The following is a 23387-nucleotide window of genomic DNA, read 5'->3' as shown; positions in this document are numbered from 1 at the left end:
TAAAACTAAACAAGCCAGATCCTGCACAGTCAATTGATCCTGTACAGTCATTGCTAACAGAAAGCCATGTCCTTTTCATACACACAGAACAGAGATACACCCTCGCCTAATATGGAATAATCACAAACTAAAAATAGAAATATGTAGACAAAAGTTAAATTGAAACGCCAATAAACCAGACTCTGCGTACAATGCAACACCACAGAAATAGTGACACGTACCCTAATACTGTACAAAATATAAAGACAGTAGATGTAAATTTGAAAAAACTGCTACATAACAATCACCACTTTACAAATTAACAAATATAAATAAAACAGGGAAGAGAGAAATAAGAAAATACAATTTTATTGGACTAATCCATTTTTCAATTAGTAGTAATTAGCTTTCAGAGGCCAAATCTTTCTTCAAGACAGTACAGTATACTGCTGTTATGGTATCCTGTCCTGACCTGAGGAAAGGGGTTTAGTCCCCAAAAAACTGCCTTATTTCCATTTTCTATTGATAAACTTTAATCAATACAGTTACAATACTACTTGATTCTACATAAAGCAACAACAAATTTTTTTTCCACCTTTTGTCGTTTCTGCTTTAATCATCTTCTCTTCACTCTCTTCTTTCTATTCAGCGGTTGTCCTCGCTCCCTTCCATGCAACATCTGTCCTCTCTCTTTGCCCCTTCCACCCAGCCTCTGCCCTCTCTCTCTCCCCCTTGCATCCACTGTCCACCCTCTCTGCCCTTTCCATCCAGTGTCCGCCCTCTCTCTGTTCCATATGGCATCTTCCTTCTTTCTATGTCCCAATAAACTGTATATCCTTTGCCCTTTCTCTCCTTTGTACTCTGTGACCTTTGTACTTTGTGCCTTTGTACTCCTGTTCCCTTTCTCTCCATTTCAGCTTCACCCCCTCTCCATTTTTTTTGTCTCCACCACTTCCCCTATGCTCTGACACCTCTATCCCCTTCTCTCCCCCCATGCCCTGGCATCTCTCTCCTCTCCTTCCATCTCCCCCTTCCACTCCATTATCTGGCATCTCTTCTCCTTCCTTTCTCTCCTTCCTTTCACCTGGTCTGGCATCTGTCTCCTCCCCCTCCCCACATATGTCCTGACATCTCTCCCCCCTCCATGGTCTGGTAGCTCCTTTCCTTTCCCTCCCTCCTATGGTCTTGGCATCTTTCCTCTCCTCTCCCTTCCCTGGTCTTCCTTCTCCCCTCTCTCTCCCCAATTGTGTGCAGCAGCAGCACTTCTCTTCCTCTCCCCCCTCCCCAATTGGATGTTGCAGCAGCATTTCTCTTCCCATCCCTCCCCTCATGCCCTGGAATCTCTCTCCTCTCCTATGTCTCCCTCTGCTTTCTTGCTCTGGCACCTTTCTTTTCTTTCCCTCTGGTCTGGCATTTGTCTCCTTAGTTTCCCTTCCCTCCCCTCCCCCATGCCCTGGCATTTCACTCTTCTCCCCTACCCCCTCCATTATCTTGTAATCTCCACTCCTTCCTTTCTCTCCCTCCTTCCTTCCTGTCCCCTGGTCTGGCATCTGTCTCCTTTCCCCCCCCAATAGTCTGGTATCTCCTTTCTTTTCCCTCCCTCCTATGGTCTTGGCATCTCTTTCCTCTCCTCTCCTTTCCCTGGTCTTCCTCTCCCCCCCCATTGGGTGCAGCAGCAGCATTTCTCTCCCCCCTAATTGGGTGCAGCAGTAACAGCATTTCTCTTCCCTCCCCCCCCCCCCCCGGCCTCGGTCGGCAGATTCGCTACAGGCTAAGGCAGGAGATAGGTCAGCAACGGAGGTAAGCTTACAACTTGGAGCTCTTCCTTGCTTCGGGCCTTCCTCGCTGCTGGGTCCTGCCTTCATGGAAACAGAAAGTAGGCAGGACCCGGCAGCGAGGAAGACCCGAAGCAAACAAGAACACCAAATTGTAAGCTTTCCTCCCTGCCCTATCTCCCACCTTAGCCTGTAGCGAATCTATTTCTGGGACCTACTTCATTTCTCTTCGGTACCTTCTCCCTCCGTTAGCCAGCAGCAGTTACTGAAGCACGCAGCTGCAAGCTTCCGCCTCTCCTCTTTCCGATTGGTTTCGCTTTGTGCAGGAGCGTCTTGTGCGATAAGCTGCAGAACAAAAGTAAACACGACGTCGGGGTTCTTCCTGTTTGTGCACTGGGTCATAATGAGCCTGCAGCCCCTGCCTCCAACTGCGACTGTAAAAATCGACCAGCAGTAGGAAAATTGTTTAAAAAAGTAAAGCTGAAAACCCTTTTTTTGGCGCTTAAAAAAAAAAAAAAAGTCAGGCGGAGGCGAATTTGCAGCCAAGATGACAGCCGGGCGCTCACCTAATCTAGCCGGGTGGGGCGCCCGGCTGAAAGGCGCTGGGGAGAACACTGTGTATGAATAGAAAAGGAAAGGGGGTAAAATTATTGGAAATATGTTGTTATGAAATATTAGAGGATATATGTAATATGATGAGATATATTTGTTGTGCATTAATGTATATAATAAAATGAAAAAAGAGTTTGAGGAAGAAAGGGTGGGGGGAGGGATGTATGATTAATTGTATTATGGAAGAGGGATGTCTAAGTATGTATATGTTTGGATAGATTATTTTATTGATATGGGAAGGGTTGGGAGGTGGGTGGGGGGAATTAAAACATGTATAATAATATTGTTTAAGAATGTCAAGTGAGTTATGTGAATTAATTGTAATAATATTGTACACTTGTTAAGAGAAATAAAAAGGAATAAAGATTAAAAAAAAAAAAAAAAAAAAAAAATGAAAGGACGTGGCTTGGACGCGAACGATGACGGTTGGGTGAAGAAAGAGCTCCGTACAAACAAGCTTAATTTCAGAAAAACTACAAAAAAAAAAACGTTCTTAATGGTATAATAAATTGGAGTTTGCCTCTTTGATTAGGTTGGAGAGATATTTGAAGGGGAAAATCGGGAGAAAAAGGTGCCGTTTTCGTTTGTTTTCTGGGAAGCAAGGTGTGGAGGGCTGAATCCGTCTCAGCGGCAGAGGCAGCAAAATCGGGTCCCCCAGGCAGAGGCAGCAAGATTGGGACCCCGCTGACAGAGGCAGCAAGATCGGGTCCTCCAGGCAGAGGCGGCAAGATCGGGTCCCCGCTGACAGAGGCGGCAAGATCGGGTCCCCGCTGGCAGAAGCGGCAAGATTGAGTTTTAAGTGTTGCCAGGGAGGGCTGGTTCGGGACGCCGTGAGGCCAGGGAGGCTTTCCTTCCCCTCCTCTTTAGCACGGTCAAAGCTCTCTGGCGTAGAGCAGGAGGAAAGATTTCCCGAAGGTGGGATTTGCAGGCGGTTGCTCGGTGCACCACGACCGCGGCCATCTTGGATCGGGAAAAAAAAAATTTACAAAGTCTGGGTCTGCCGGTGAGCTGCCTAGTGACAAGGATAAAGGTTTTTTTTTTTTTTTGAAATGCCTGATGCCTGTCAAATTAGGGAAATGGGCTGCTTTGAAATAGCTGTCCTCTGCTGGAAATGAGGAGAGGTCTGCAGTGAAATCTACTTGGCAACGGTTTTTTTTTTAATCATTTCCTTGCTGCTAACTTCAAAAATAAACTGTGAAGGATCAATATAAATGTCAATCTCTGCTGCTGTAATTCAAGAGATTCAGATATAAGAGATTGTAGGTTTTTGGGCTCTGAGAAAGGACAAATAAAAGGATTGGTAATTTCTTTGACCTGAAGAAAAGTGACATTGAGGCAGTTGAGAGACACTGAAATACATATACATGCACATTGAAAGATTAAAGTAAATATATTGGATGGAATATTGCTCTCCTCGGTAAAAGCTGCGATTGGGCTTGTAAGAGGAGAGCTAGAAAAGAAGGCTGCAAATTTTTTCAGGCTGGATGCCAACAACGAGTTCGCAATAGAGCCTAAGACAAATAACTTACAGTTGCTTTAAGAATACTGAAAAAAAAAAAGGGGCGTGGCTTGGACGAATGGTTGGATAAACGAATAGCTCCTTATATGCAAATATATTAAAAAGAATTACTACCAAATATTTTAAAGAAACTAAAATATATATTGAAATATGACTTCAACTAAACAAAATAAAGCTGAATTGGGAGCTGGAACATCAGGAAGCAATAAGAGGTCGAAACCTGAGCCAGGTACACCCTCTAAAATCCCATTACCAACAGAAAAAAATCTGGAAGTTATGGAAGAACTAAGACAAATAAAAGAAATTGTCTTAGATAGTAACAAAAAACTACAAAAAGCAATGGAAGATGCTGCAATCCTAACTAAAAGAGTGGACATTACAGAGAATAGAATTTCAACATTAGAAGATATTACAGAACAATTAAATACAGACATGAATCACAGCAAAATCATATGGAAAGAAATAACAGAGATAAAAAAAAATCTTGAAGACAGCCGGAATCGTGAAAGACGGAATAATTTAAGAATAATCGGATTACCTGAAGGAGTGGAAAAGAATGATCCGATTGCATTTCTTGAAAAATTTCTACCTAAAATACTACCACTGAAATTTAAAACGGAATTGGAAATTGAAAGAGCTCATAGGATTCCAACACAAAGAAATAACACTCAAACAGGTCCAAGAACTTTAATTTTCAAACTTTTAAGACACCAACAAGCAATTGAAATATGCCAAATAGCCAAGGAAATCAAAAATCTTAAATGCCAAGATTCAAAAATATACATTGTCCCGGACTTTGCAAAAGAAACAGCAACAAGAAGAAAACAATTCTTAGACATGAGACCACAACTAAGATCTCTAGGAGCTAGATTTGGGCTCCTGTACCCGGCAATTATGAAGGTTACCGTTGCTAACAAAACGCAAAACTTTACAGATCCAAAAAAACTACAGGAATTTATAAATCAAATGGAGCAACCTATGACAATCTAAAGAACAATTAATGGGTTCATACTAAAGACTATTGACGATTAAAGATAGATCAAAACGGAAAGCAATGGAAAAAGAACACACAAGGATCGAATTAAAGACTTAAACAACTTGCAACATTCTCCATGGAAAACAAGAAAACTGAAAAATACAAAAATTCTAGAATTCTACTCAGAATAAATAGAATAAACTTAATGGCAGGAACGTAAATGATTTGAAACACATCTCCGAACTCAAATGATGACGAAGAAAGTTTCTTCAACAAACTTAAAAATGTACTGATTGAATGTGAAATTTTGAAAGCGGAGTAATAGTGAGAAAGAGAATCATCCTTCAATCACAAAGAAGATTATAAAAAAAAAAAAAAAGATGAAGTGATTGGTTTGTTGTATTTCCGGTTATATATATCTCAAATTTTATGTTCTTTTATTTATTAAGTTGAATTTAGTATCCACAATAGTTCAACCTGGAAATCCTCTATGGGAGATAAAAGGAGAGTTTTTAGCACAGGACTTCACTCTCGTCTGCACAGGCCTCAGATACTTTAAAATCATAGATGTCTAGAGAGTATGCTATTGAGACAGAACTTACAAGAACACTGATGGGAGTGTTAGCTTCTCTTAATTGACAACTCTCTCGTGAATCATAAGAAAATAATGAATATAAGAGATGAGGGGATTCCTGTGCTGAAGACTCTTGTTACAGTTCTGAGGAAAGAGGCTAAATTGGAAAGCTTTTTAAAGTAAAAATAATATACCACCTGAAAAGAAATGAATAGTAATTGAAATGTTCTTAGATATAATTGATTTAATATAATCATTCTTATGGATTTAAAGACATACAAATACAGAAAATAATCTTTCAATACATAAGAATGAAAAACTTTTTACTTATTTTTATAATTAATAATAAAATAAAAGAAAATATACAAAAATAGGAAAAAAAAATGGTAGTACTTTAGATAATTATTAATAGCTTGTGGGAGTTATCTAAATCTAACCTCAACCTGCGTATCCAAGTTTTCGTAATTAATAAGGGGGGGAAGGGAGGGATAAGAGGGATGGGAGGGAATAAAAGGGAAATATATAAGGAAATCATGGGAATAAAGGAAAAAAGAGAAATGAAATATTTAAAACATTGGGAAAATATACATAATTTAATACCTGAAAATTTAAAAATAAATGGATATTAAAATTATATCTTTAAATGTTAACGGTCTAAATCATATGATAAAAAGGAAAAAAGCACTATCATTTTTAAAAAGGCAAGATGCAGATATATGCCTTATACAAGAGACCCACCTCTCACATATAGAATCTAAAAAGCTAGAAGGAGGCTGGGTCAAACAGTGTTTTTTCTCACCAGCTATAGGGAAAAAGGCAGGTGTTGCTATTTTAATTAATAAAAAATGCTCTGCTTCATTTAAACTAAAAGCTTCAGATATTCATGGAAGATGGATAATGGTGGAAATGAATATGGGAAATACTACCATGACGTTAATCAATATATACGCCCCTAATTCGAACCAAAATGAATTCTTTAAAACTCTTCAACAACTGATCATACCACTGGCTACTTCAAATCTTATAGTAGCAGGGGACTTCAATGCTGTAATGGATCCTTTATTAGATAAAAACCCAAGTAGAGTTATGAAATCTATGGGACTAGATAATTTGATTCAATCTTGTGATTTAATAGATATATGGAGAATACTTCATTTTGATGGTCGGGAATTTTCTTTCTGTTCTCATGTTCACAATTCTTTTTCAAGAATAGACTATATCTTTACTTCAAATCATCTTGCACATCAAGTGACACAAGCAGCCATTGATCCAATTATTCTATCTGACCATGGTGGAGTGTGGATCAAAATTAAAACTACAGATCAAAATAATAACAGACCAATTTGGAAAATAGATAATACAATGTTGGTTGACCAAAATTTTTGTGAAAATCTTCTAACAAAAATGAAAGAATTTTTTCAAATAAATGATAATGATGATATTAACAGAGAAACTTTATGGGATGCTTTTAAGGCAACAATTAGAGGACAAATAATCTCTTATTCGGCTTTTCTAAAAAAACAAATTAAAAAACAATTTTTAATCTTAGAAAAAGAGATTAAAAATTTAGAATCAAAACTTATAGAAAAATGGGAATATTCTATTCAACAAGAATTATTAAAATTAAAAGGTAAATATAATGAGATCTCATCTAAGATGATTAGGAAAGATTTATTTTCTCAACAAACATTGTACTATGGTAATTCAAACAAATCAGGAAGAATATTGGCAAACTATCTTAAAGCGAAAAAAAGAAAAACAAAATTAATAGCAATAAAAGATGAAAATGGAAATACATATACACAAATTGAACCTATTTTAAAACAATTCTTAAAATTCTATAAATCTCTTTATTCTTCCGAAAATTATCTAAATAAAGAAAAAGATGGTTTTGAATTTTTAAAAATGTTAGAGGGTCCAAAAATTCCTGAACATATAAAACGAAGTTTGGAAAAACCAATATCACTAAAAGAATTAGGAACAGCTTTGAAGTCCCTTAGAGTTGGATCCGCTCCAGGTGGTGATGGATATACAGTGGAATTTTATAAAACATTTCAAAACTTTTTATTACCCTATTTATTAAATCTTTATCAATATCAACTCAATAAAGGTTGTATTAAAGGCACTATAGCAGAATCTTTGACTATTGTTTTGCCAAAGTCCAATAAAGATCCCACTTTGGTATCAAACTATAGACCAATATCTTTAATAAATGTAGATGGAAAATTATTAGCAAAAATACTTGCGCTAAGATTAGCTAAAGCTCTCCCCCATATAATAGGTATGCATCAAACAGGATTCGTTGCTCAAAGACATTCATCTCACAATACCAGATTAACATTCCATATGTTATATTTAACAAAGAAAATGAATGAACCTACTTTTGCAATTTCATTAGATGCAGAAAAGGCCTTTGATAGAGTAGAATGGCCTTTTATGTATCAAGCAATGGAATGGTTTGGTATAGGTCCTGGATTTATACAAATGATACAAACAATGTATAGCTCCCCTTCTGCTAGACTATATATTAATAATACGTTTTCAGAAAAATTTAATCTACAGAGAGGAGTTAGACAAGGATGTCCTTTATCCCCTTTGCTGTTTGATATTGTTTTAGAACCCTTAATATTAGCCATCCAACAAGCTAAGGAGATACAGGGTATACCTCATTCAGATAAAGAATATAAGATATCTGCTTATGCAGATGATTTATTACTATATCTGAAAAATCCAGAATCCACCATTCCACATCTACTTGAATTGATTGAGAAATTTGGAAATTTTTCAGGATATAAAATTAATTGGAATAAATCAGAGATTCTTCCACTAAACATACATTGTACAAAAGGTTTATTTGATACATTCCCTTTTGTTTGGAAGGAAGAATATATTAAATACCTTGGAATTTTGATAACAAAAACAGTAGATGAAACAATGAAAATTAATGAAAAATGTTTATTACAAAAAGTAATAGAAATGTGTGAGCAATGGAATCCTTTGCACTTATCTTGGTGGGGAAGAGTACAAACTGTAAAAATGATGATTCTACCGGTAGTATGTTACCAAATGGGGATGATACCAGTTTTCTTTCAAGATTCGTTTTATACAAAAATAAATAGGACTTTGACAAAATTTATATGGCTTAATAAAAAACCAAGAATTGCTCTAGCGTCATTACAAAGACCAATTAAGGAAGGAGGGGTAAATTTTCCCAACTTTTATAGGTATCATCAAGCCTATATCTTACGTCATGGTATGTATTGGATCCTCCCAGAACCCACAGATAATATTCCAGACTGGTTTTGGCTAGAATGGAGGCTTATGTTTCCATTACGTCTTAATCATGTAATTAGTATCAAAATGCCAAGGTTATACAAAGATCATAAAATATTTATGGATACCTATAAAACTCTAAAATACATAAGTAATCTTACTCAAATTCCAATTAGTAAATCAACCAACCAAACTATATGGCTAAACCCCAAGATCAAAATTGGCGGTTTTAAAGTCATCTGGAAACATTGGATGATAGCAGGCATTCGCACTCTGGATGATGTAATTAAAAATGATAAATTGCTGGAGTTTTCACAATTGCAACAAAAATTTGGTCTCAATAAAACACAATATTTTAAATGGTTGCAATTGAAGCAATCTATTCAGAAAGGGTTCCCTGAATGGAAAGATCTCGCTAAATATCACAGTTTGGAATTCTTATGTTTCCAGATGGACTCAATAGGTCACAAAGCCGCACAGTGGTATAAATTAATATCCGGATATATAAATAAAAAACCAAAAAATGGTCTTAGAGACATTTGGAGCATTGAGATAAAATACCAAATTAGTGCATCTCAATGGCCACGACTTTGGTCTTGGAGGCTAAAATGTACGGTGTCAGCATCTATGAGACAAACTTGGTTTTTTCTTCTTCATAGAGCTTTTTGGACCCCTACTCGTTTACAAAAAATAGATAGTTCAAGATCTAATAGATGCTGGCACTGTCATATTGAAATTGGGACATTAGATCATCTTTTATTCTTTTGTCCATTTATCTTATCATTCTGGAAATCAATTTGGCCCCAAATTAACAGATTGTTAGAAAATCCGGTAGCCTTGACATATGATACTATATTATTTGGAACAACCATGAGAGCAAAAAGCCAAATTTCATCTAGTAATAACAAACTTTTATTTATTTTAACTGGAATTGCAATACAACAAATTACATCCAATTGGAAACAACACGATAGATTGAATTACATGTTCTGGTGGAATTCGGTATGCCACATATACAAAATGGAACTCACTATTGCAACACACAAAGGATACATGAATAAATTTAAAAAAATATGGGGACCATTAACCGATTTTTGTAAAGAAGGATAATTTTTCCCATAAATAAAACTTAGAAGACCGTTAACATGATTTCTCTAATGAACTTTTCCCATGATAAGATAATTGTAAAGAGGGAAATGGGGTGGGTTTTTCAATTTTGATTATTACATACTAATTTTATATTTAAAGAATGTATAATAAAATTGATTTATGTATTATTGGTTGGGAAGGAGGGTGGGACAGGGGATTATTATATTAATGTTAAACTTGATATTAATATATGAGTTAGTCAAGTGTGTATTTAAGTTTCTTTTAAGTTAATTTGTAACACTTGTTGTAACACAAAAAAAAAATGAATAAAGATACTATAAAAAAAAAAAAGATTAATAAAAAAATAAATAAAAAATAATAATAAATTTACAAAAGAGACAAATATACCCCCTTCCCCTTTTACTAAACCGCGAATGCCCCTTGCAGCTCCCGACGCTCATAGGCTCCCTGCGCTTAGTTTAGTAAAAGGGGGCCATAGTGCAAAATATAGACAGCAGATATAAACTCTCAAAACGGACACATTTTGATCACTAAATTGAAACTAAAACCATTTTTCCTACCTTTTCGTCTGGTGATTTCATGAGTCTCTAGTTGCACTTCCTTCTGTAAATCCAATATTTCTTTCTTTCTTTCTGCCCCCTCCCCTTTTCTTTCTGTCTCTCTTTCTTTCTCTCTCCCCCTGCCCCCCCTCCCAAGCCATCATGCCGATTTCGCCACTTCCCCGATTCTTTCTCTCTTCCTGCCACCACGCCAATTTCTCCCTGCTTTCCCGAGCCAGACCTGGCGCATACAAGCGCCGGGCTCACAAGCCTTCACCTCTGACGTCAATTCAGACGTCAGAGAGGAAGTTCCAGGCCAGCCAGGCAGCGACTGGCTGGCCCAGAACTTTCTCTCCGACATCAGAATTGACATCGGAGGTGAAGTCTTGTGGGTCCGGCGCTTGTACGCGCCTGGCCTGGCTCAGGGAGGCAGGAAGAAAAAGATCACAAAGACAACGCAATCAACTCGCGTTGCCTTTGCGATTGACCATTTGGGCACCCCTGGTCTAGGGAATAAGGGTGATGGGAGAAGTAATTAGGGGTGGAGACTGGAAAAGGCAGAGAAAGTATCTGATAGGCTGTGAACTGTCCTTGCTCAAACTAATGAGCCGACAGGCAGGAGGGACTGAAAAGTTTATACTAACTATAAAACTAATGAATACACTGAACTAAGTGTGCCTAACTTGCCATTTTTGCGCAAACTGGACACCCTTTCTGGCCAGGAAGAAAATGCATTTATACTTTACCAAATACTTTCTGTGGTTCTTCTTTCTGGTGTTCTATTTTTGTGTTCTCACACAAAAAGACTCAAAAAAGTGGGCTAGAGAGGAAGGTTGACTTATTGACTCAGGCAATCCTAATTCAGTCCCTCTTTTCCTGGTGTTGCTGCCCACCAGCCCCCTCCCCAGCTCCACAGTTCTGACTTTTTTTGCCTACAAATTAAGCCCTGTGTGTCAGTATTGCTTAATAGTGGGACGATATTATATCTGAAGCCCTCATTGGACATATATAGAGGGCGGCTTTTCCTTATCATGACCGGGGTAGCCATACAAATGGTTACGCTCAACTGGAAGAACTGGGATCGCCTTAACTTTAAGTTTTGGTGGGCAAATTTATGTTTAATTTATAGATTTGAAAAAATGAAGGTGGATATACTGGGTCATACTAAGAGATTTAAGTTAATCTGGGGCCCTTTGATATCTTTTATGGATGCGTTGTAATTGGTTTTTACTTTGTTCCTGTTGGTATATTAAGCACATGCCCAGGGGGAGAGAGGGTGGGAGGGGGATATTTCTGTCATGGTTTCATTCCCTTGCGAAATGTTGGTTGGGCGGGGTTTTTTTGTTGTTGTAGGGATTTTGATTGATTATAAATGCATATATGATTATTATTATTTGTATAGATACTGTATTGAATTTTTGTTAACTTTAGAAAATCAATAAAGATTTAAACAGAGAGAATAGTGGTAAAAATACACGTTCTACCGTATTTTCACGCATATAACGCGCGCGTTATACATGATTTTACAAACCGTGCATAACCATGCGCGTTTTACAACTATTTTTTTTACATAGTTCCCCCCCCCCTCGACGTCCAATTCACCCCCCCGCAGGACTGCTCGCACCCCCACCCCGAAGGACCGCTCGCACGCACACACACTCGCACCCCCACCCCGAAGGACCGCTCGCATGCACTCCCACCCGCACCCCCACCCCGAAGGACCGCTCGCACCCCCACAGCCTCCCGACCCACCCCCATCATGTAGAAGCTCCTACCGTTGTCCTGCTGCTTCCTCTTGGCGGACCCGGCCCTTCTGTGAGCCCTACGTTTGCGCTGCTTCCTCTTCCGGCGGTCCCGCCCTTTCTCTGATGTCAGAGAAAGGGCGGGACCGCCGGAAGAGGAAGCAGCGCAGACGCAGGGCTCACAGAAGGGCCGGGACCGCCGGCAGAGGAAGCAGCAGGACAACGGTAGGAGCTTCTACATGATGGGGGGGTTGGAAGGCTGTGGGGGTGCGAGCGGTTCTTCGGGATGGGGGTGCGTGCGAGCGGTCCTTCGGGGTGGGGGTGCGAGCGGTCCTGCGGGGGGGTGAAACGGACGTTGGGGGAGGGGCATCAGGCTTTCAGGGTGGGGACAGAACTTCAAGGGGGAGAGGAGAGTCGGGGCGGGCGAAAGGAGAGTCGGGCGGCGATGGGAGAGTCGGGGCGGCATGCGCGGTATACGGGTGTGCGCGGTATATAAAAATTTATTTACATAAATTACAGTTTCCCGCGCGCTATACCCGTGTGCGCGTTTTACACGGGTGCGCGGAATATGAGTGAAAATACGGTAATCAAACCTAAACTAGAAGTCTTTTTGATGGTATGGATAGAAGCTGAAGAATACAGATAACAACATCACCCAACTTGAACTCTCCACTTGTTTGTAGTCTGTTGCTATCTTCTTATCTTTTACATCATGTGAATGCTGTCTAAGCCGCATAATCACCAAAACACTTCAGTCCTCCTACAGTACCATCTGTGCTGCAGCCTGTGATTCAACAGCGCTCGACTGTTCCTAGAGCCTGCCAACGCTGGTCACGATCTCAGCTTATAGGGATAGGGATTGGGACTTGTATATCGCCTTTTTGTAGTTTTACAACCACACTCAAAGCGGTTTACATACAGGTACTGGAGCAGTGGAAGATTAAGTGACTTGCCCAGGGTCACAAGGAGCAGGGCGGGGTTTGAACCCACAACCTCAGGGTGTTGAGGTTATAGCTCTGACCACTGCGCCACACCCTCAAGCAAAGCCCAGGCCTTGCCCCTTTCACACAGCACTAAGAGCTGCCACTGTTCAGAAATAGATCGACTCTCTGTGTTAGTCAGAAAACGCCATGCCAGAGGAACAGTAAAAAATATGAATCAGGAGCACTCAGAACTGCTTCCAAACAACAACGACATCCTGGGCATGTGGTGGGATTGTAGGCCTTTTAATTAATGTCTCTCTTTTAACTCCTAGGAAAGCCATGGTAAGTGGTTTAGTCTGTCATAATCCCTTCAGAGCCAAATTTCCATTAGCCTTGCTAGAAAATTTACTTGTGAGCTTTGACCCTGCTTTACTTGCAAATGGGATCAGTTGAGGCAAACAGCTGGAGTATATTCAAAAAGTTACACACTTATAATGCCCCAGACTCAAACCTAACACCAACTTTTGGAATGGTTAGAAAAACTGGGCAAGCATATTTAACTGCTCAGCAGTGGAGAAGTTTTAAACTCTGCAGTTAGCTTATTGACTTCTACACTGGCTGACGATGGAGGCACGGGTGAAATTCAAGTTTGGTTGTTTTTGCTTCAAGGTACTTTACGGCTTAGCCTCTAAATATATAACAGACCTTTTCTCCTTCACAACCAATAGACATAGGAGAAGCTTATATCCGAACTTTGTTTCTCCACCGGTTAGAGGTTGTAAATTTAAAAGTCATCACCAACATCTTTTCTCACATCAAGTAGCATTATGGGGTAAAGACCTGGAACAACTGCTCGTGCCCACTACTTATAGGGAATTCAGGAAACGCCTAAAAACACATCTGTTCCTGAAGTACTTAGGTAACTGACCTATAAAATCTTAGTCCTCAACAAATGATCATTAGAACTGTTATTCACTAACTGAACTATTTTTATTCCACATAAAATCTGTTAGCACCTTTAATCACCGTAAACCGCATAGAACTTCACGGTCCTGCGGTATATAAACTGTTACTATTATTATCCCTTTGAAAATAGCCCTCCCAATGTTTACCTGAGCTTGGCTCCTTAGAAAGCTGTAAGTTTCATTATGACCACTGGGAGGGGCTATAACGAGTAAATGACTCTCTTGGCTTCTTAGATTTTAGAAACATTTGACTTGGCTTTACTTTTGGAAGCGTTAGTCTTTCCCAAATTTTACCTAAACTTTCTACTTTTTACATGGCATACAGCCAATTATTTCCACATGCCACCCCTACCCCCTGTATAGCACCAATGGATAATCATTTCCATTCATTCTGGTGTTATGTGCATGTACATTGAGCAGATGTGGTGGTGGAGAAGATCTGATTGCAACAGATGCAAAGTTCATTTCACAGTGACCCTGCTTAAGCTCTTGGGCGGTCCGGCACTAAATTATAGCTAATGTGCTGAGAAAGAACTCTGTGCTCAGGATTACTCACTATAATGACGACTTTGAAAGACGCAATCATCTGTTTGTCCATTTTGCAGAGGAGGTCAAAGCTGATTATGTTTACCAAGCTTGCCGACAAGTTATCTTTGCCGGTCACTATAACGCTGATACCATCAGGGTCTATAGATGGCAGCCACCTGTGAATAGCCTGAGAATGAGAACCACATACAACTTTAATTTCGTTCTTTCATAGCAAAAAAACTTTCACCATAAAGAGGTAACATGCATTCACATAATTCATGTTAGAATTCTAAAACTAGTAATGTAACAGGTCAGTTATGTACATAGCAATTTAATAATTAGCTGCTAATTGGCTAAATTCAGTGTTAGAGCTAATTGTTACTAATTTGCAATCAGTAGACTATGGGCTAGATTCACGAACCCGTCCAATCGGGCCCGATCCGGGCTGGTCCGATGAATTCCCCAAACTATAATATGCAGATGGGGGCGATGGGAGGAACGCCCCCATCTGCCTGCCTGGATCGCTCTATAGCAATCCCAGCACATGTGCTGGACCCCCAGGCTGGCAAAGATTTGTTTTTTTTCTTTTTTTAATTGCTCTTGAAACAGTAGACTGACTTCTATTAATACCTCAGGTGAAAGCAAGGGAGGCAAGCAATGCCTTAGAAACTCTGGAGAGTTCTGTTGGTCAAATGTCCATGGGTTCCAATCTTTGGCTTTGAGAGGGCAGTTTTTCCACTGTCTGCTTTGGTGCAAATTAGGGGGGGAAGAGGGGAGAGGAAAGAGTGGGTTATTTTTTCTGATCTGCTGAGTTTACAGCACGCTGATGTGTAAGTAGCTGCTCCGTCATCTCTTTCCTTCCTTGCCCTGGCTTTCTATAGGTCGAGGAGGGAAAGAGAGACGGTGGAGCAGCAACTCACACATCAGTGTGCTGAAGGCGACCACTCCGAGCAGCCCCTGCAGGAAGATGCCGTCTTCTTTAAACTAGCTGGTTTTAACCCGCTTAAGCCTGCGGGTTAAAACCATGGGCTAGCACTGCAGGGAAGGGTGGGAGAGTTGGGGCAGGCAGGAGATCCGGGGCAGGCAGGAGAGTCGGGACATTCCACACAAGAGAACTCCACTGGGCAGTTGAATGGGGAACAGCGGGCGAGTCGGGGCAGCAGGAGACGTTTGGGGCAGGCAGATGGGGGAGGCGTTCGGGGCAGGCAGATCAGGGCTGCAGGAGATCTGGGCTGACAGGGCAGAGAGCAGGGCTTCAATAGAGCAGAAGAGTCGGAAAGAAGTCTTCGACTGGTCCCCAGCAGTTGCTTCTTGTGTTGATCGGCCAGCACAAAATTTCTTTGGTGAATCGCGTCCCTGTCTACTTTGCATGCATTTCCCCTCTTTTGCATGCACGGATTGGATGCGAATCGCAGAAGAGGTAGGTGAATCAGGCCGGAGGGAAATCTGGTTGTAAGGGGGGGGGTTGCAAACTGATCGGTTTGCTTTGTGAATCCAGCCCTATGAATTGATGGGCTGATGCTCAAGACCTGGCTACTCAAAAAGCCTATGCTAAAGGAAGTTAGCGTCAGTGTTAGTATGCCACCCAACGACCTAATAGTTTCAACATGGGCGCTGAAATTGTTAATGTAGATTGATTTTAAATGAAGTCATTTCACAGGGCTGTTCACAGTGAAGAACAAAGGGGACAGATCAGAGAAAGAAGTCCATGCATAGGGAAGATCTGAGGGCAAACAACGGCACACCACTGGGAGTGAACCCAAAGAGCTCTCTCAAGGACCCTCAGGGAGAAACTTTCTCATCAGATCTCACATTTGGCCCTGAACATAGAGCACAACACTCCTCCCTCACAGATCTCTCACTAGGAAAGTTTTTCTCACTGCATCTCACTCTTTATCCTGAAGAAAGAGCATCCAATTCTCTCAGGAATGCTAACAAATCAGACTAAGGAAGAAATTCAGAGCCCTGCTGTAAGATCTCATAAAGAACATCAATGAGAAGAAAAATCAGATTCCACAGTGTTTTTATTAGCAGCTGCAGAGGAACATGGCCAAAATAAAGAAGCAAAATCCATATATCAGGAGTCTACATTTGCCAGGACTTGCCAAGTTAGTAATGGGTTAATGATGACTGGAGCAGCGTGTTCTGTTCTACCACCAAACCACTCTGAAAAATTAATAAAACTGTATCCTGTACCTCTGCCCAGCTAAATCTCACAGACGATGGAGCCACAACCAACAACGGCCACTCCTTGCGGTAATATGCGGCGATGCAGATTGCTTGAATGGTCTTTCCCAGGCCCATGTCATCAGCGAGAAGCAGGCGACCTTCCCTGGACACAGCAAAGCTGAAAGGGATGAAACTGAAGGTTTTCATTGTTTTCTAGATGTAAAAAATCTGATTAGGGCATTAAATGTTCAAACTTATCACAGCATGGAGGACTATATGTCAGTAAATGTCTTTGAGAAATTTGAAAATGAGAAAATGACTTTGAATGATGTAAGGCAGTAGTCTCAAACTCGCGGCCCAGGGGCCACATGCAGCCCGCCAGGTACTATTTTGAGGCCCTCGGTATGTTTATCATAATCACAAAAGTAAAATAAAACAGTTTCTTGATCATATGTCTCTTTAGCTATAAATGACAATATTATTATTAAGACTTAGCCTAAAGGAAAGATTTATAAGCTATAAAGAGTTTTACCTCATGCAAAATTGTCATTTCTTTAATAAGATATTAACTATTTTTTCTGCTACCTTCTAAATACCTACAAATCCAAAATGTGGCCCTGCAAAAGGTTTGAGTTTGAGACCACTGAGGTAAGGAGAATGAGGCCTTTTCTGTGGGTGTTTCAAGGCAGTTTACATATATTCTATATGCATGTACTTTTTTCTGTCCTTGTGGGCTCAGAATCTAAATTCACTTTGACTTTGAATGAGGTCTAGGCCTGAATATCCAAATACATCTGTAAACTGAATATTCATCTGGATTAAAAAGGCACTGCAGTACCACTGATCAATAGTTCAATGACCCTGGTCTGATCTCCCATTAAGCTGCTTAATATTTCCACGAACAGTAGCCAAACAGATACAAGAAAGAGCACACAGAAAAGTTTTCCCAAGCGAAACCAGCCCACAACATTAAGGGCCTGTTTTACAAAGCTGCGATAGCGGCTGCTATGTGGTAACGGCCCTGGAGCCCATAGAGATTTAAAGGGCTTCGGGGCTGTTGCTGCGCGGCTTTGTAAAACAGGCCCTAAGTCCTTAAGGTTTCTGCCAGAATGTCAATGCTGGCAGACTTGTTAAGATCTGGAAATACTTGTCTCTGGTGACTATGCAAGCAATAGCTCTCTTCCCACTTACGATAAGCTCAAATTCTGTATGACCAATTACAAGTGTTATTGCCAAGCTCAATGGCTGATGTAAATGCTCATGCCTCTTAGTTAAGCGGATAACTGATAGCATCCTATAACCTGCATGCCAAGTGCAAGACACACACCCGACTTGTCCACGCCCTTCCCCCCTCGCAGCTGCAAGCTATGGATTTTGCACACTCAATTTGTCGAATTCCAACTAAAGGCACTTAGTTATACAACTACAATTTAGTGCCAAGTACAGTGGTACCTTGGATTATGAGCATAATCCGTTCCAGGAGCATGCTCGTAATCCAAAATGCGAGTTTATCAAAGCGAGTTTCCCCATAGGAAATAATGGAAACTCGCTTTGATACGTTCCCCCCATCCCCCCCACGAGAACCGGAATTGCTTCCCCCGAAGGCCCCCCCTGCGATCCGGCACCCTCCCCCCCCGTGATTGGGCACCCCCCCCTCCCGCCGCTTTTTACTGTCATCTGGGCACCGGTGCCCGAAGATCGGCCTCCTCTTCTTGCTGGGCCTTGAGCATCTGCGCATGCTCAAGGCCTGCGAGTTCACGTTTTCTCCGAGATCTCCGAGAATCTCATGCGCAGATGCTCAAGGCCCAGCAGAAGAGGAGGCCGATCTTCAGGCACCGGCACCAACACACAGGACATGCCGGTGCCCAGATGACTGTAAGAAGGGGGGGTGCCGGATCGCAGGGGGGGGGGGGGGCGCCGCTCGTAAATCGAGGCACGCTCGGTTTCCGAGGCACCGATTTTGCAAATGTTTTGCTCGTCTTGCAAACTTGCAAACCAGTGCACTCGTAAACCGAGGTACCACTGTACTACCAATAGACTATAATGCCAAGTATTTATTTCTTTAATTTGTTTGCAATCCCGTTGTCCCAAAGAGCTCAGAACGGGTTACAGGGTAAACATACATAATTCAGTAGAAGTTTACGATGCAAATTTTATCCTAACTTAGCACATACTAGGGGTCTATTGATATACATAATATACAGTTTTTACTGGTTACAATTTGCCATAGTTATCCTTATAGAACAGGGTATTCAGTACAAGTTTTATCCTAATTTGACACACATGGACAGTTTACAGCAGGGGTGGCCACACTTTTTGGGCTTGCGAGCTACTTTGAAAATGACCAAGTCAAAATGATCTACTAACAATAAAATTTTAAATAAACACAAAACACACTGTACGCAGAGAAAATCTAATCTAATCTAATCTAATCTAATCTAATCCTTAGGTTTGTATACCGCATCATCTCCACGTTCGTAGAGCTCGACGTGGTTTACAGTAGGAGAAATAGGAAGGAACTACAACAGAGGGTTAGAGGTAGAAGTGTGAAGAAAATTTAGAGGACTTGGGATGCCAAGATATAAGAGTTTCTTTGATTCCTAAGTTGGAGGGAGACTTACATTTTTTGAGAAAAGCCAGGTTTTCAGATGTTTGCGGAAAACTTGGAGAGAGCTCAAGTTCCGAAGAGGGGGGGTAAGGTTGTTCCAGATCTCTTTTATATTCCGGGTTTTTTTTCAAAGAGGTCAAGGCAGATGACTCTATGCACTGTCACCTCAGTAACAACCATACAAAAATAGACAAATATACCCCCTCCCTTTTAACTAAACTGCGATAGCAGTTTTTAGTGCAGGGAGCTGCACTGAATGCCCCGCGCTGCTCTCGATTCTCATAGGCTCCCTGCACTAGAAACCGCTAATACGGTTTAGAAAAATGGGGCCATAGTGCAAAATATAGACAGCAGATATAAAGTCTCAAAACGGACACATTTTGATCACTAAATTGAAAATAAAATCATTTTTCCTACCTTTGTTGTCTGGTGATTTCATGAGTCTCTGGTTGCACTTTCTTCTGACTGTGCATCCAATATTTCTTCCCTTCTTTCTGCCTCCTGTATGCTTCCTCTCCTCCAGACCTCATTCCCTCCCCCAACTTTTTCTTCCTCTCTCCCTGCCTCCCTTTCTTTTTTTCTCTCTTCATGCCTCCTTTCTTTCTGTTTCCCTTCTTTCAATGGCACTGATGCGTGATTGACATTTTTAGGCAGCCGCCGATACCAGCACCGTTTATAGAATCCGGGCCTAAGGGCTCACATCCTAACCATGCCAGGCAATGTAGCTGCACTAACCAATTAGCATAGGACATGTCTGCTCTCCACCTCCAGTGCTAAAAAATACATTTAATCTTTTAACACATGGGTAGCACACATCCATGCAAACATAATCATGGGACACGTGGTAAGCCCTTAGGGGTCTTTTTACCAAGCTGCACTAAGGGGCTGATTCTATAAACAGCAGCTGAGAAAAGGTAGCAACCGTGTGTCAATCACACTTAGGCACCGTTTACAGAATCACGGCTAGCGGTGCCTATGTAAAAACTTTAGATGCCTGAAATGTATGCCAAGGTTTTAAAGGCCAACATTTCAGGTGTCTAAACTTTTGAAGAATCGCGCTTAGCGGCGCCTAACTCACGCTCCACTCATAGAAATGCCCACTTAGGCATTAGCCGCCTATTTCCCAATTCAATTTTTTTTCATTTAATAAATTCAAATTCCCCCCTTCCATCCCTTCTACCTTAGATTGTATTTATAATGTAAAATGGTATCTACTCATTGCAATATTTTGTTAATGGCCCCCATATCTCATTAAATTTATTAAAATTCACTAGGAAAGATTATTGATGTGAAACATTTGATTGAATGTAAGAATGAAAGGGAGGTGGGATGGGATAAAATTTTATCTACTAATATCATAATGATAGAATGTCAAATGATGTATTTATTGACAAATGTTTAATATATAATGTATATGTTGTAAGATGAAAAATGAATAAAAAATTATTTAAAAAAAATTTTTTTAACCAACTATTGAGGTTGTTCAGGGTATTTTGCCAATTAAGTTAGGCAGTTAAGAGGCACCTAACTATAGAATCAACCCCTAAGTAGTAAAACACTTTTCATTACAAACTATCTCCAAGAGCTTCCTAGAAACTGAAACACGATGGCAGATAAAGGCCAAATGGCCCATCCAGTCTGCCCATCCTCTGTAACCGTTATCTCTTCCTCTCTCTAAGAGACCCCACGTGCCTATCCCAGGCTTTCTTGAATTCAGACTCAGTCTCTGTCTCCACCACCTCTTCCGGGAAATTGTTCCACGCATCTACCACCCTTTCTGTAAAAAAAGTATTTCCTCAGATGACTCCGGAGCCTATCACCTCTTAACTTCATCCTCTGCCCTCTCATTCCAGAGCTTCCTTTCAAATGAAAGAGACTCGACTCATGCGCATTTACATTACGTAGGTATTTAAACGACTATCATATCTCCCCTCTCCCACCTTTCCTCCAAAATATACAGATTGAGATCTTTAAGTCTGTCCCCATACGCCTTATAACAAAGACCAGACACCATTTTAGTAGCCTTTTTCTGGACCGACTCCATCCTTTTTATATCTTTTTGAAGGTGCGGACTCCAGAATCGTACACAAATATACTTATTATTGTAAATCGTTTCAGAAAAAAAGATGAAACTCTACAGAAGATGTATTTGAACACAGACCAGGACCTACTTCACTCCTTCCCTTTGGAATGGCATCAGACTGTTCACTAATTTGGAGTCTACCCTGGATAGTTCGGCCTCTGGAACATCAACTGGATCTGTCGAGGTCTTTTCAAATTGGGAGGCAAAAGTCTGAACCACAGCCTTGGGCAGCGGTTCCACTTGCAGGGATGGGAAACTACGCAGGGCTTCACCTAAAAGAAAGGCAGTGATAACGTTATAAGACTACATTGCTTAATTGGAAAGAACTACCAGGGAACAATAAAAAAAAAGCCATTTCTAAAAGCTGCAGTTCTTTATTAGTTAGAGGCCACAAGTGCATCCTCTCTATCACAAGTAACTCTTGCTCCTTCTACTCCATCACAACTTTCTTACCTATAAGCTTTTTAAGCACAACTTTTATCCAGGCGAAAGAGTTGTTTGATAAGTGGCCACCATTCGCATGGCTAAAAGTGCACACTGTGGTCCTTAATGGCAGCAATTCTGTTAACAGGCCAGCCAATATTCAGACAAATTTGGCTGGCCAGGAATGGCTTCAAGCTGGCTAAATAGCATATAACTAGATAGCCACTGATATTGCAGCATACATGTTTCAGGGTAGAGAATGACAAGGGGAAACAATTTGTCCACGTTTCCGCCCCATCCCATCTCCGCGAGCTTGGTCCCCGTCCCTGCAAACCATCCACACAAGCCTCGAATAGTTTTATACTGAACTTAGTTTAGTAAAGTATAAAAAGAAACAATATTCTGTACAATTGTCATTTTATAAATCAAAGTTCTGGCCGTCGAACTAGAGAAAGAGATCTTCAGCTGGCAGGGCTTTGTTTATAATTATTTATCAACTCAACTAATATACTACTTTATCCTAAAGAAAAAAAAAAGAAAATAGAATTTTTTTTCTACCTTTGTTGTCTGGTTTCTGCTTTCCTCAACTTCTCCTCATTCAATTCCTTCCACCCACTGTCTGCCTTCTCTCTGCCTCTTCCATATGCTCTGTTACTGTGTCTCTCCCTCCAACCCCCCCCCCCCCCATTGGTCTGACACCCATCTTCTTCCCTCCGCTCCCCCCATAATCTTCTTTCCTTCCTTCCCTCAGGTGGTTTTTAGCATCTCTCTCCTCCTTTCCTGCCCTCAGATCTGGTGTCTGTTTCCCCAGTCCAGCATGTGCCTTTTTTTTTTCTTTATCCTCTCCTTCCATCCAGTTCCCTTCAGCATCTTCTCCCCTCTTTCTCTTCCCCCTTTCCTTTCAGCGTCTTCTCCCCACTCTCTCTTCCCCATTTCCCTTCAGCATCTGTTCCTCTCCACCCCCTTCATCACCCTTCACACTGTCCAGCAGCCCCCTCCCTCCCCCCTGCACGCCGTGGTCCGAGCATCTCCCTCTCTTTCCCTTACCTTTGCTGGCGATTTTTTATTTTCTCTGAACAAGCAGCCAGAGCCTTGAATTCCCGTGTGGCTGCCGGAAAGTTATCCTCTGACGCAACTGGAAACAGAAGCTGCGTCAGAGGAGAACTTTCTAGCAGCCGCATGTGACTTCAAGGCTCCAGCTGCTTGTTCAGAGAAGGGAGGGGAAAGGAGGGAGGGAGATGCCCGGACGGTGGCGATCATTAGGAAGGAGGGAGGGGGGCTGCTGAACTGCCCGATCAGTGACTGTGCGCGTTCCCTCCCTTAACTGCGGGGACAAGGCCATTCACCGCTCCACGGGGCAGTTGGCCTTGTCCCCTTACCTGCGGCGACTTTTTTTCTTCCACCGTTTCAGAGAGTTACCCACAGCTAGCCCTGGGTAACAGCCACCATGTCATTCTCTACTTTAGGGTTGTCAATTGGATCCATATTTGCTGGTTGTTCTGGTTCAGGGTTTAACCTACTGCATGCTGGAACTCGTAGTTCTGAATTCTCCATTGCATTCCTTAAGAAAATTATCCCCCAACACCTCC

General features: G+C 41.2%; 1 protein-coding gene across 3 annotated transcripts in view; it reads right to left on the bottom strand.

The window, feature by feature from the left end:
* The window catches only part of SMARCAL1 (SWI/SNF related, matrix associated, actin dependent regulator of chromatin, subfamily a like 1), a 128808-nt gene that overhangs the window by 80866 nt on the left and 24555 nt on the right, over positions 1 to 23387 (bottom strand). For all 3 annotated transcript variants that reach the window (XM_033946643.1, XM_033946646.1, XM_033946644.1), the window contains 3 exons: positions 21464 to 21647; positions 16712 to 16862; positions 14544 to 14702 (listed from right to left, as the gene is read on the bottom strand). In XM_033946643.1, coding sequence (XP_033802534.1) covers positions 14544 to 14702; positions 16712 to 16862; positions 21464 to 21647 — 494 coding nt within the window. The remainder of the gene's footprint in view (positions 1 to 14543; positions 14703 to 16711; positions 16863 to 21463; positions 21648 to 23387) is intronic.

Source organism: Geotrypetes seraphini, chromosome 5 (genome assembly GCF_902459505.1).
Source record: "Geotrypetes seraphini chromosome 5, aGeoSer1.1, whole genome shotgun sequence".
In the NCBI taxonomy this organism is placed as follows: domain Eukaryota; kingdom Metazoa; phylum Chordata; class Amphibia; order Gymnophiona; family Dermophiidae; genus Geotrypetes; species Geotrypetes seraphini.
This window is presented reverse-complemented; position numbering and strand designations above follow the sequence as displayed.